Source organism: Mycteria americana, chromosome 6 (genome assembly GCF_035582795.1).
Source record: "Mycteria americana isolate JAX WOST 10 ecotype Jacksonville Zoo and Gardens chromosome 6, USCA_MyAme_1.0, whole genome shotgun sequence".
Classification (NCBI taxonomy): Eukaryota; Metazoa; Chordata; class Aves; order Ciconiiformes; family Ciconiidae; genus Mycteria; species Mycteria americana.
Genome location: NC_134370.1, coordinates 53,497,078 through 53,509,332, shown reverse-complemented (window position 1 = coordinate 53,509,332; position 12,255 = coordinate 53,497,078). Strand labels below are relative to the sequence as shown.

Sequence of the window (12,255 nt, the reverse complement as noted above, 5' to 3'; positions counted from 1 at the left end):
GTGAAAGTCTGTATTTTTCTCATTATGTATGTACAAGTTTGTTTACTCTTTTAATTTGTTGGGGTTTTATTTGCATCATTTAGCAAATTTATGCCATTACTAAAGCTGCTTTGTATGCGTAATGCCATATCTGCATGTTACAGTTGTCAGTAACTGTAGAATAAGGGATAGTTTCTCTTGATGTGAGAAAATAGAACTTGTAAATGGACATGTTTCAGTGGATCTAGTTGGAGCAATTTATGAGGCTACTACCCCTGTGGCTGAGAGCAGTGGATTTGTTCCTGCTTGGTTCAATGTAGTTACCTGCATTAGCTAGACATGCTGCAGAATGAGGTAGCTTATCTAAGTTCTGTATTGAGCAGGGTTAAGACTAATCACATGATCATTTACAGCCTCATTTGAGGAGGCAGTAAGGAACAGTGCCCTGTGTTAACTCCTTAAACTGCTTTAGCTGAGCTCTTATGTGTCTGTTAGAGTTGGAGCTTTTTGAATGAGAACTGAAGATGAGCAATGCAGTTTGATAAGTTTTCTGTTGTACGCTGAGGCTCATAACCTGTTGCCCACTGGTTCATTCTCTAGTGGTTCATTTCTGCTTCATTTCAAATAAAAGTAGCGGTTTTGTAATGAAGATGCAGTGGGAAACAGCTTAGAAAACAGCACATCAATAATTAGAGGAACTTCATTTGTACACTTAAAAGTTGTAAGCAAGCATTTTGTTGTGGACCACTTTCATTGCATACAGGTTCTGAACAATATGACTGAGATTGTGGCTGACCCTTGGTCGGGAGCCTGTGACAGAAGAATGTACTTCATATTAAGCACAACTTTGTGCTGGTTGTGTTTGTGTTGTCACAGCGCACTCTCTGCTCCCTCCATGAAAATGTACTACCCTTCCCCATTTTTTAATTCCTCAGAAAGCTGGCCAGCAGTTCTGATCAGGTGTGGAGTGTGTTGGGTTTTTTTCTGTGGGCTTTTGCAGTGCTGTGCTCCCCTGGTTAATATCCCCTCTGGGAAGCAGTGATTTCAGGTGGGCAGTTTTCTGAGAAAGCAGCTACTACCCACCTGGAATAAAGACAACAGTGAGTGAGCATGCAGTAGTAACTTCTGTTGTTGGATGACTGGCTTTATGTAAAATCAGTGGGAACAGAAGCTTATCAGCAGATCTAAAATTATCGATCTTTTTTTTTTTTTTTTTTTTGCAACACTGATTTTAGAGGTACATTCCTACAGATGCTGTTTAGCTCACTGAGCATCACATTCAATTCATGTGGTCATCAAGCAGACTTTCAAAAGTTGATCAGCCCTTTTCTTAGTTTCATACTTCTCTGAAGCAGTAAAACTGTTGGTGTCTAAAATTGTTGCCTGTTACATTTTTATGACTATACAGAAAGTGAAGGGATGATGGAGAGTTGTCCTAATGTAAAATGTATTTTCTTGCAATATATAAGCAAGGTAAGTGTTGAAAATCAGGGAAAGTCATCAGTATACTTATGGTTTTCTGTCTCTCCTAGTATTCATAAACAGTTGTTCTAAGACGTCCTTCTAGGAGTTGTTGAACACAATCAGAAGCATTTTATGGTGTCAGCTCTGCTATTGGATGAGCTGATTGTGCTATAGAAACATTTGCTATGCATGTACCCTCACTACATGATCTGCCATACAAACCCATCATCATTCTGTGTATGTTAAGACTGAAGAAATTAATGCAAATTGGGCCATAAGTGAGAGATTGTTAGAATATGGGATTTATATTTTGTTCATTTTTTCAATATATTGAATAACTTTGTTTATACAGACTGTAACAAATGGCTTAGTGTAATCTCATTCTTACTTTCAATATCTGTCAGTCTGAGATCTTGACCACCTGCTAATTCACTGACAAAATCTCATAGTAAATATAGTAGGTGATCATTGTGCATATGCATATGGTAAAGGTCTTATCAAACATCACTGTTAAAAGTAGTGTCTCTTTGTTTCAACAATCTTGTCATGAGAACTGCTAGGACTAACATAAAAAGTGTGAAGAAATAATATGCTCAAGATAGAATGACTATTTTCTTTCATTCTTCTATTGCTGTTTGCTTTGCTATCACCTAGATTTCTTGGCTCTTACACTAGCTATGACTACTTGAAAAGGAACATCAAGTGGTAAGACTGTTGTTGATGTGAGGATGTTTTCAGGTGTCCTCTCACTGTTACATTTCATCACAGGCATTATGTGCACTTAAAATTTTAAACACACAAATTCTGAAAGTAAGTGCAATATATTGTAGTTCAAAATTACAGGCATTTGTGAAATCAGTCATTTCCTGAAACAAACTTTGGGAGAAATATTTCTAGCAAAAGAACAATCTTTTGAAAAAGATTTTAGTTATCTACACTATGCACATAAAGCTAGTGAAGCTTAAGCTGATTACATTTCTAATTAAGATGGCATTGTTCAAATACTAGGTGTATTTAGAAAAGTACTAGAATCCATTGTCTTATTGGCTAATTATACTTTGCAAAAACAACCCACCCACCACCCCAAAAAAAGTGGATTTATATTTTTATTTTAAAGATCTGCTAAATTAGAGAACACTTTTTCATTGAAATTACCCCAAATGAAATTGAAAAATTAAGATCTTGTAGGCATTTATGCAAATACACCTGAAATGTCATCTGCCTTTCGTTTGCCATGGTTTGTGTTACTAATCTTCTAAAGATTCAATGTTGTCTTAATCTCTTGTGCTTATCAATAAATGTTTTTATACTTGAGACAGGATATTAAAGAAAATCGTGTTTTATTGTTTATAGGAAGAGATGGAAATCAGGTGATCATAGAAGGAAAAAATAGCGGTGAATGCAGAAGCTCAAGAGCCCTGAGGAAACTGAACAGTCAAATGTTTGGTTTTTTTCTTTCATTTCAACAGGGGGAAACCAACTGATACTGAAGCAATGGATAGGCCTGTTGGTGAAAAACGCTATGAGCCAATCCCTCAAGTTACAACTCCTCCTCCTGCTCCTTCAGTCCAGTATACACAACCTCAGTCAATTAATAGTCCTGTCCTGTCACTTCCAGCACATCACAAGCCTGCACTTTCTGAAGGTGAGCAGTTGGAAAGCTGACCTGTCTCGTGTGGTAACAAGTATCTCTTGCCAGGTGCTTGTGTGGTTGCTTCAGCATGTCTACACTGGTAACTATGTTCTCTAAGTGAAACTTGGAATAATTATTAGTGAAAATAGCTTCTTACTATAGTGAGACTGAGTTTTTGTGAGGTGATTTGGTGATCCTGTCTGAAACTGTAACTTCCAGGTGTTAATAGTGACTATAACTGTCTCTTCCATATTTAGTGGTTGCAGCAAAGATCAAGTAAAATTTCCAGTACTTAAAAAATGTACCTCTCTATGCTTTGGACCAGAATTCTTTAGGCATGAATAATAGTTGTAGGCCTCTAAAAACAGAAGAAAAAGTTGTTTTCACTTTCACATCAAGAGGATTGCCCAGTCCAAGTGGATTTTCCACTTTGTGCATGTGCATGATAGTATTTTAATACTGGTTTTCTATTTTTTTGTCATTGTGTAAATCAGCCTAACCTTCTTATTGAAAGGTCGTACCATTGTATCTAACGTTATCTGTTTAATGAAACATTAGATAACTTGCTTGAACACACAAAACATAATAGGAGGACAGATGATCTAAGAGAGCTAAGCTGAACCTATATATATTTTATATAGTAGACTAAGAATTGACTAAAATGTATATTTATGCCATGGTGTATGTGACTAGAAATTTCTGATGGTTACTGATGAGTTCTGCTATTTTTATTTGTGTTGCAGTTAACTCTGTGTCTGACCCTCCTCCACCTCAGAATAAGCCAGCAATTTTCAGATCCTCTAGAGAGGACACTGTGCAGTCCACTTTTTATCCTCAGAAAAGCTTCCCTGACAAAGGCCCCGTTAATGGAACTGAACAGATTCAGAAAACAATCACTCCTTCTTACAACCGCTTTACAACAAAACCTTACACTAGTGCTGCAAGGCCCTTTGAGCGCAAGTTTGAAAGTCCTAAATTCAACCATAATCTCCTGCCAAATGAAGCTCAACATAAACCAGAGTTGCCATCAAAATCTTCAAATTCTCCTCAACCAATTTTGAAAGCACATAGCTCATCACAGCCTCCTGAGTTTGATAGTGGAATGGATACCTTTGCTGTACAAGTCGACAAGCCTAAATATCAACCAAATAATGTTAATGCTGTGCCTAAAGCCATTCCTGTAAGGTAAGCTGCTGCTTTTTTCTTTCCATTAGTATGTCTGTAGGAGTTCATCCATGAAACCTGTGAAAAATACAGCTTTTTTTTTTTTGCTGTGCTTCCAATTTCTGTTGATGTTACAGTTGAAAGATTGACACTGTGATTCTAAAATTCTGCTAAAGGGCATTGAAGAGCCTTTGGATAGATATTAAAGTATGCCCTATGTCCCTGTATCATCTTGGATCCTGTTATTAGAAAGTGGCATGGCTTTTATTTTGCATTTCTTATACTATAATTATAAAGCTTCTGGTAGATAGTAATTGTTTGTCCTCTCAATTTGTCTCTTGAAGATGGAATTAATTTCTAAGGATAACTGTTGCACCAAATTGTATTCATTCTGTGTGTTTAGAGACCTCATGGTACACGTGCGTACCATGTATTTTACCGGTATTTTAAAATACCTGTAAAAAGAGAAAGACACTTTAGCAGTTTCATATTGGTTCTCTTTACTATGAGACAAAACAAGAACTGCTTAAAAGCAGCTTGTGCTTCGCTAATATGCTTTAACTATAACAACTATGTCAAGAGCAACAGATAGTATTACGATCTTAAGCTATTTGCTGACTTGTTAAATTCTTTTCACTAATATTTGCAGAACACTGTTTCATTATTCTTTGATTTCAAAATAATAATTCATGAGCCAGACTTGAAATCTTGCTTGATGTTTCAGTAACTCAGAAATGTAATAGAAGAATGAATCCTATTTTTTCTTAAGCACCTGAGAAATGTTTCAATGCTATATAGTTTTGTAGACAGCTAGAAATTTTGAAATTACTGGTTCTTTGAGTGAAATTCTTTAGAAATTGATCTGAAATCTACTCAAACTAGCCATTCGATAATGTTACATGTTTTTCTTCAGTTATATCCTGACAACCTGGAAAAAATTGTGTGGGATTTTTTTTTACGGGCTTTTTTAAAATCTGTATCTCAATAGAAGGGTTCAGTGTGGCTTGAATAAGAATTATTACTCCTTATGGTATTACAGTCATAATAGAGTTTTGGGAGGAGAAAGAAACTTTCAGATGTTAATTACATTTAGTTTCACTACGCTGAAGTGTGTAGCTGGTACAAGCTCTTTCTGTATAATCCCAGAAGCAGGCATTTGAAAACACAAGATTCAAGTGGTCCAAATTCTTGCTTTAATTACTTTCTGAACATTTTTGGAGTTTGTGGGCTTTGGTGGGGGTTTTCTGTGAGAATGTTCTTTTCTCATGGCAGAACTTGAACTACTTTCATCTTAGTTGTCCTGCACAATCAAGTGTGGGACACATGAAATGTTTTCCTAAAATCAGTGCTAGCCAACTGTAGGCTGTGCTCTGCTAAAATGTTAAGTATGCCACTGACTTTCAGGAAGAAAATATTGATAAACTGCTAGGCTTTCTATCTTGCATTCAGCCCTTCAGCACTCGAGGATGAGGAGGAAGAAGATGGACACACTGTTGTAGCCACAGCAAGAGGTGTATTTAACAGCAATGGTGGTGTATTGAGCTCCATAGAGACTGGAGTTAGTATTATTATACCACAAGGAGCCATTCCAGAGGGAATAGAGCAAGAAATATATTTCAAAGTCTGCAGAGACAACAGTATACTTCCACCTTTGGACAAAGAGAAAGGTAAGAGCTGGCACTGTCCACTGGTCTGTTATTTAGTACAATTCTGTTTTAACAGCAGCAAAATAGAATATGAAAATACCTTAATATGCTTCAAGATATAGCATATATTTCTGTATGAAGATACAGAGTATACATCTCACAAGAAGTATAAGGGAAGCAATATTCTGCTTAATATTGAAAGTTGGAAGCAAGATGGAGCCCCTGAATTATAACTTGAGAGTATTTAATTTGTAGGCTTAAGTGCTGATTTAAAACTTACCTAGTGCACTAAAGGAAGGTGCTAAATTGTTTTTTTTTTTTAAGAATCTTTGAAATTGTAGATTCCCTTACAGAGTGCAGGGATTTATTCTAGGTGTTCTTATTAGAAATATTTTTTCATCTCACAGTTAAGTCCAAACATATTATAAACCACATGATTTAAACTAATTTGATTTGAGTTAAATATTTGGAATTTACTTCAACACTTGAAAATACTCAGCATTTTAATTTTTTCAATTTCTCTAAAGAAAACAGCTTCATGGTTTAAAAAAATACTCTAACTTTTATATAAATAAAAGTATATTTCTGACTGTCTTATTAATAAGGGTTGAGTAGTGTATCTTGAGCAATTTTTTCCTAGTAAGTCTGTCTGTCTTACCACTAGTCCAGTGTACATGCATTTTCTGACCTGTCAGATTCCTTATTTCCTCAAGTTGAGAAACCAAAGGGGTTAATTTAATAAATTTGCGGTTAAAGCATTACTTGCAATCTGCAGTTACTTAGAATCTTTCTAAACCAAACACAGTGTGTTCCTCAACTGAATAATCTTATGTTAACATTTGGAGTTTTAAACTAGAAATAGACCTATATGTTTGTATGCTTTATCTTTTGACTGTTAGGATAAGGGTCATAGGCTCTTGAGCTGCTGAAGGCTTTATTCAGGCCAGTGTGCCATAAATCCATACAAGCAGAACATCGCACCTGTAGCACAAAGAAGCATGAGCAAGGCTACTTACAGATTTGGGGATTTGTTTCTTTTGATGCACCTACTTAGAAATTAGTGGGAGGAGTGTGGGGGGGAAATCCCAACATGATTTAATCATCAGACTTGTTTATCCTTTTTCATTTTGAGATTGTGATATGTTCCATTGAAAAGTCACTTGAGTGCTGTGAAAGAGGCTATGAGAAACAATCTTGCTAAGTGCTGTTCTTTACTGACAGGTCAAAATGTTCATATTTTTCTCTACAACTAAGTTGCTGAGTAGTTCTGCAGTGTAATTGTGTAATACTTTGAACCTGTTTCAAGAGGAATCAGTAACAGGTTTTTCTTTCTCTTAACTGTAGGTGAAACACTTCTTAGCCCCTTGGTAATGTGTGGGCCTCATGGACTAAAATTCTTGAAGCCAGTGGAGCTGCGCCTGCCACATTGTGCGTCTATGACCCCTGATGGTTGGTCTTTTGCTCTAAAATCCTCCGACTCCTCGTCGGGTATGCTGTCCTCCCTCTGTCCTTTTGGGGCTTTTGGGTGCTATCGTATAATTTAAGTTAATTTGGCTAAAGGTGATGCTGTGTAATATAAAGAACTCAATCATTGTATTTGTGTCAAATTCTCCCATTTCACTTTCATTACAAATGTCTTTCTTACATTTACTCATGGTGCAAATTCATAGCTAAAACCATGATAGCAGAAAGAGTGATATCTCTAGTCTATTAAATATTATCGTATTTTTCTATTCTGTCTTCTTTCTTGAGGACTGCTACAGCTGAATACACTTGAAATGATAGTCGCACTAAAATTGAGAGGAAATGATTATGTACCTCTGGCCTTTGTAACATAACCGGTGTTTGTCTGTTGCTTAATTAACCATATAGGACTCTGGCAAATCTTAACAATCTGCATGCTCATAAATCATGATTTAATGCTTGTTAACTGTTTCCATGTGTGCAAGTTGATGCTAACAATTGGGTCATTTAAGAAAACTATAGTCTTCAGTAAAAGCATTTACAATTCATTCTAATGTAGCTGGATTTTCCACAAGACTTTTCTTGCTTGCTTCTGCCTATTTCTCCTCTACTGCCTTTTACCCAGAAGTTTCTGGTTGATAGTAAAAGTTGCAACTAGGTTGCAATTTTATTTACCTGTTCATTTTTACCTCACTGTGGCTTTCTGGGATGAGGGGGAGAATGTATTGGCTGAAAAAGTCAGTGAGGAGCCTAATTGAGAATTGTGGGCAAGTTTCAAGCAATTTCATGAAATGGCTGTGAGGTTACAGGGGTTTAAAAAGGAATGTTTGCACATCTGGGGAAAAAGTCTTAAGGTTTTATTCAGCTACCTTCAAAATTTATGGTGGAAGATTCAAATCATTAATGTGTACGTATGATCTAAGTAATGACTGAATCATGTACTTCTGTATACAGCATTTAAGCCACCATGTATGCATATATTTTGTCAGTAATGTATCTATCACGGTCAACACCAAAGCACTGATGCTTTGAAAGATTAAAGCATCAATCCCCTTGATCGGGATTCAATAACCTAGAGGTATTAATGGCAATAATTTTTAGTTGTTTTTTTTATAAGCTATTATATGCATGTGTTGCATGCATCTATTTAACAATGTGTGTATACATGGCAGTGTTAAAACACGGACTCATAAATGATAGGGTCCCAAAAAATATGACAACTATGTACGAAAGTGACACAACACTTCCTTTGTAACTAATAACACCTGTTTGTGAACTTACTTGAAGTGAAGGGAGAGGACTCAAATGATCTAAATGATAACTGAAGTTACTGAGACACTCTTCTCCCTTTCCAAAGTGGGATGTGTGTGTGTGCGCATGTGTGGGTGAGAGCAAGAGCGTGTATATTTAAACCCTAACACTTTCTGTACTGTAAATATAACACCACATTCTGTTAATCTGAAATGGGATGTATATCATAACATTGCTCTTTTGAGACAAACTTTAAAATTAGGCAATTCTGTCTTATGATATGTAAGTAGACCATACTGTGTCTTAAATAAATAATTGTTTTCTCTCTTTCTAAATTAGTTGGTTATGGGACTCTGATTTTTGAGGTGGCTTTATAATAACAGTTTATACAATTCTGGGTTTTTTCTTTCTTCAGTCGTCCACTCTACCTCATCTTTCCTCAATGTATCCATGTTCTGTCCTAAAAGTGACATTCATTTGCACTTACTAACATCCTTCTGCCACGTTTAAGCCTCATATATTGATACTTTACTGTTAAACCCCTTCAAAAGCTTGAATGATTCTGGTATCAAAACTGGGGGAAAAAGTTGCCTCTTATGGCCACACCTATTAGAATGTATTAGTTAAAAATACTGAAGGATCTTTTTTTTTTTTAAAGCAGTTGTATGTAAGTATGGGAAAACCATCCTCAATTGCTAGAGGTTGCACTGGCTATGGTCTAATCCTTACTATGTATTTAGGAGGAAAGGCTGGGAAAAAGTCTGCCATTGTCTCATGTGCAAGACTAGGACCTGGTTGTCTTACAGGCCTGTTTTACCCTTCTCCTAATATATTTGATCATGTGAGTTTTGAATGGAATTCCCTGCATCTATAAAATGAAAAATCCTCTAGCATTGAGCTTCTTGATAGAAATAAGTAGTCTTGGCTGGTTGCAATAAACTTGTTTGAGTTCTCTAACTATACACAGGCCAGTTCTATTCTTTGTCCCTACATCAGATGTTACCATCACTCAGTGCATTGTGTACTTCATTTTGTTTTCATGAGTTCTTCAAGAAAGTTATGTGGAATTTACATCAGTCTGATTTAATGTAGAGGTCTCAGGTGTTTGCAGTCTGTGTGACTGGCTTCTCTAACTTGTTGCACGTTTTTCAAGGCAGATCTGTTTTGGCCAAGCTATTTAATGTCATTTGTCTGGAAGGCTTAAGAGAACTTCAGTGCATTTTTCACTGTTCTGCTGCAGTGGGGTCATGACACACTTTGTATAGTGGCAGCATTTAGTGGTGGTTTTAGGAAGGTAAATGAAGAATACTTTCTCCAGTTGAAAGAGATAATTAACTGTGCAGAGGGAATGTAACCTTTGCCTGGTGAGATGGCAGCTGATGACTTTCCCCTGTAACAATGTTACACAGGACCTTTGACCATGAGTAGATAAGATCTGTTGTAAAGATTTTAAAGTATGTACCAGTTAACTAGAATCCCCTTTAGAATGTCAGTATTTCAGGCTTTTAAACGAGCATACTGGATGTAGCTGCAAAATGACTACACTCCTGTCTACAATAATTTTCATGGTAGAAGATAAAACTACCAGTGTGTCATAGTGTTTAGTTACAACATAACTTCTGATTTGACTCATCTGTATTCAGAATTGTTCCAAGAAACTTCAAATGCATCCTACCCAGATTAGCTTTTAAAATGTCTTATTTTTTCTGACAATTTAAGCCAGTGAATACATGATTCACTGTTAACACTTCTCAAATGGAAAGCACTGTGTTGGTGCTGTAGAGTAGAATGACTTGTATCTAATAATTCCTGAGTGCCATAGCATCTGTTTTGAATAACTGATCTATCCTATGTTATATGAAAATAAAGGGTTAACTTTTTATTAATAACATACAAACTGCAGGTTTGGGGAAAAAAAAAAAAAAACCACACAAAAAAACCAGGTGTTGATTCAGAACTTAAAAGCTCCTGTCCAAAAGCTTGGTTGTTTCAAGATGTACACTGTTTGACAGCGGATACTAAACACCAGCATTGTGTTTTCCTCCCACAGGTGACCCCAAAACCTGGCAGAACAAGTCTCTTCCCGGGGATCCAAACTATCTTGTTGGAGCAAACTGTGTCTCAGTCCTAATTGACCACTTCTAAATATTGTTAGCTGACTGAGTAAATAATGTGAAACTGAGATGGACCTTACATATAAACTGAACCACTCTATCAAGTATTAACTGTTCTATAAGTGATAACGGATCTTAGTGTTTAAGCATCTTGCTTTAACTAACAATGGTTTAGCAAGTACACTCTTTGAACCATGGTCACAATACATGCCACAAGCAGGGAGTGTACAGTGGGAACAAGGTAGGGTTTTTGCAGGTTCTGTATGCTTTGATTTGTTGGTTGTTCTTTTGTGTTTTTTGTTTTGTTTCCTTTTTTTTTTTAAAGGACACTACTAGTATTTCATTGTTTAAAATCTGAAAGTACCAATGGAATTATACTCAGAGGAACTGAATTTGGTTCATACTCCACTGGCGAAAACACAATTTGGCCTGCATTTTTACAACTGTGTGTTTGTAACTCACAAGACTACATTTTGGTCTCTAGTTTTTAAATGACTTTTGGTGTACATGTCCAATGAAATGGCAATCAACTTGGGGTAGCACAGTTCAGATGTTTTCCTCTGCTGAGAGGCTAATGCAAACACATCTACTTACTGTATATGGAAACCTTGTCATGAGAATAGGGGGGAGGGGGAAAAGCATGTGGGATGACTATGGTTCAGTTGCCTCTGTGGATTTGTAAATTAACCACATTATTACAGACCTATTAACCAGCAGGGATGCCTTACCCTCATGTTTTTAATAGTCTTAGCTCTCATAGTTCTCTGTGTTAAGTTTGTATGGCTTTTGTGCTTACCTAGATAATATATCATGAAAGACTGGGGGGGGGAGGGGGGAAACACACACAAAAAAAAAACCCCAAACAAACAAAAAACCAACTTGTGAGTTTGGTTTAGAGAATGAGTATTGTTTGTGTTCATCAGCCAGAAGAGAACCAGAAGAAAATTATGGTATGTTTTCTGCTATGCATTTGAAAATTTATAGATGTTATAGACTGCTTGTATATAATGCGTGCATACCACTTTTGTTCTTGGTTTGTAAATTAACTTTTATAAGCTTTACCTTTTTATATATATAAATATATATAAAACCAAACAAAGTTTCTTAAGGATATCTTTGTATTCTCATACCTTTTGAGCCTTGAACTTTGACATCTGCAGCAATAAAGCAGCATTTCTACAATATACAAACAAGGACATTTTTTTTAAAATGCACAAAGTTGTTACCTTTTTAAGTGCTGCATTTAAAGAATATAACTCGGAATTCTCTACTTTGATTAAATTCTGGAAAAGTATCCCTACTGTAACTTGTCATAAGGATGCTGTACTATGTGCCCTGAAATGTATTTTTTTACTAATAGACAATTTATTATGGCACAATGGCACTACTACTGTTTAGATAATATACCACTGCATTCTGTTAATGAGTTATTAGCTATTCAGGTGTGGCTGAGTTTTTTTCTCTGCAGTTATTAAAATTACACGTTTCTAAACATACAGAATAAAACTGTTTTTAAAATAATAAAGGAGATTGTAGTACC

General features: G+C 36.0%; 1 protein-coding gene across 5 annotated transcripts in view; it reads left to right on the top strand.

Moving 5' to 3' along the window:
- The window catches only part of TJP1 (tight junction protein 1), a 75,686-nt gene extending 64,147 nt beyond the window's left edge, over positions 1-11,539 (top strand). For 2 of the 5 annotated variants that reach the window (XM_075505844.1, XM_075505842.1), the window contains 5 exons: positions 2,913-3,088; positions 3,820-4,261; positions 5,690-5,907; positions 7,231-7,314; positions 10,652-11,539. In XM_075505844.1, coding sequence (XP_075361959.1) covers positions 2,913-3,088; positions 3,820-4,261; positions 5,690-5,907; positions 7,231-7,314; positions 10,652-10,746 — 1,015 coding nt within the window. In that variant the 3' untranslated portion in view covers positions 10,747-11,539. Of the gene's footprint in view, positions 1-2,912; positions 3,089-3,819; positions 4,262-5,689; positions 5,908-7,230; positions 7,375-10,651 lie in introns of all 5 variants that reach the window. The other 3 variants (XM_075505843.1, XM_075505838.1, XM_075505841.1) reach the window with 2 other exon arrangements.
- Positions 11,540-12,255: the final 716 nt, after the last annotated feature.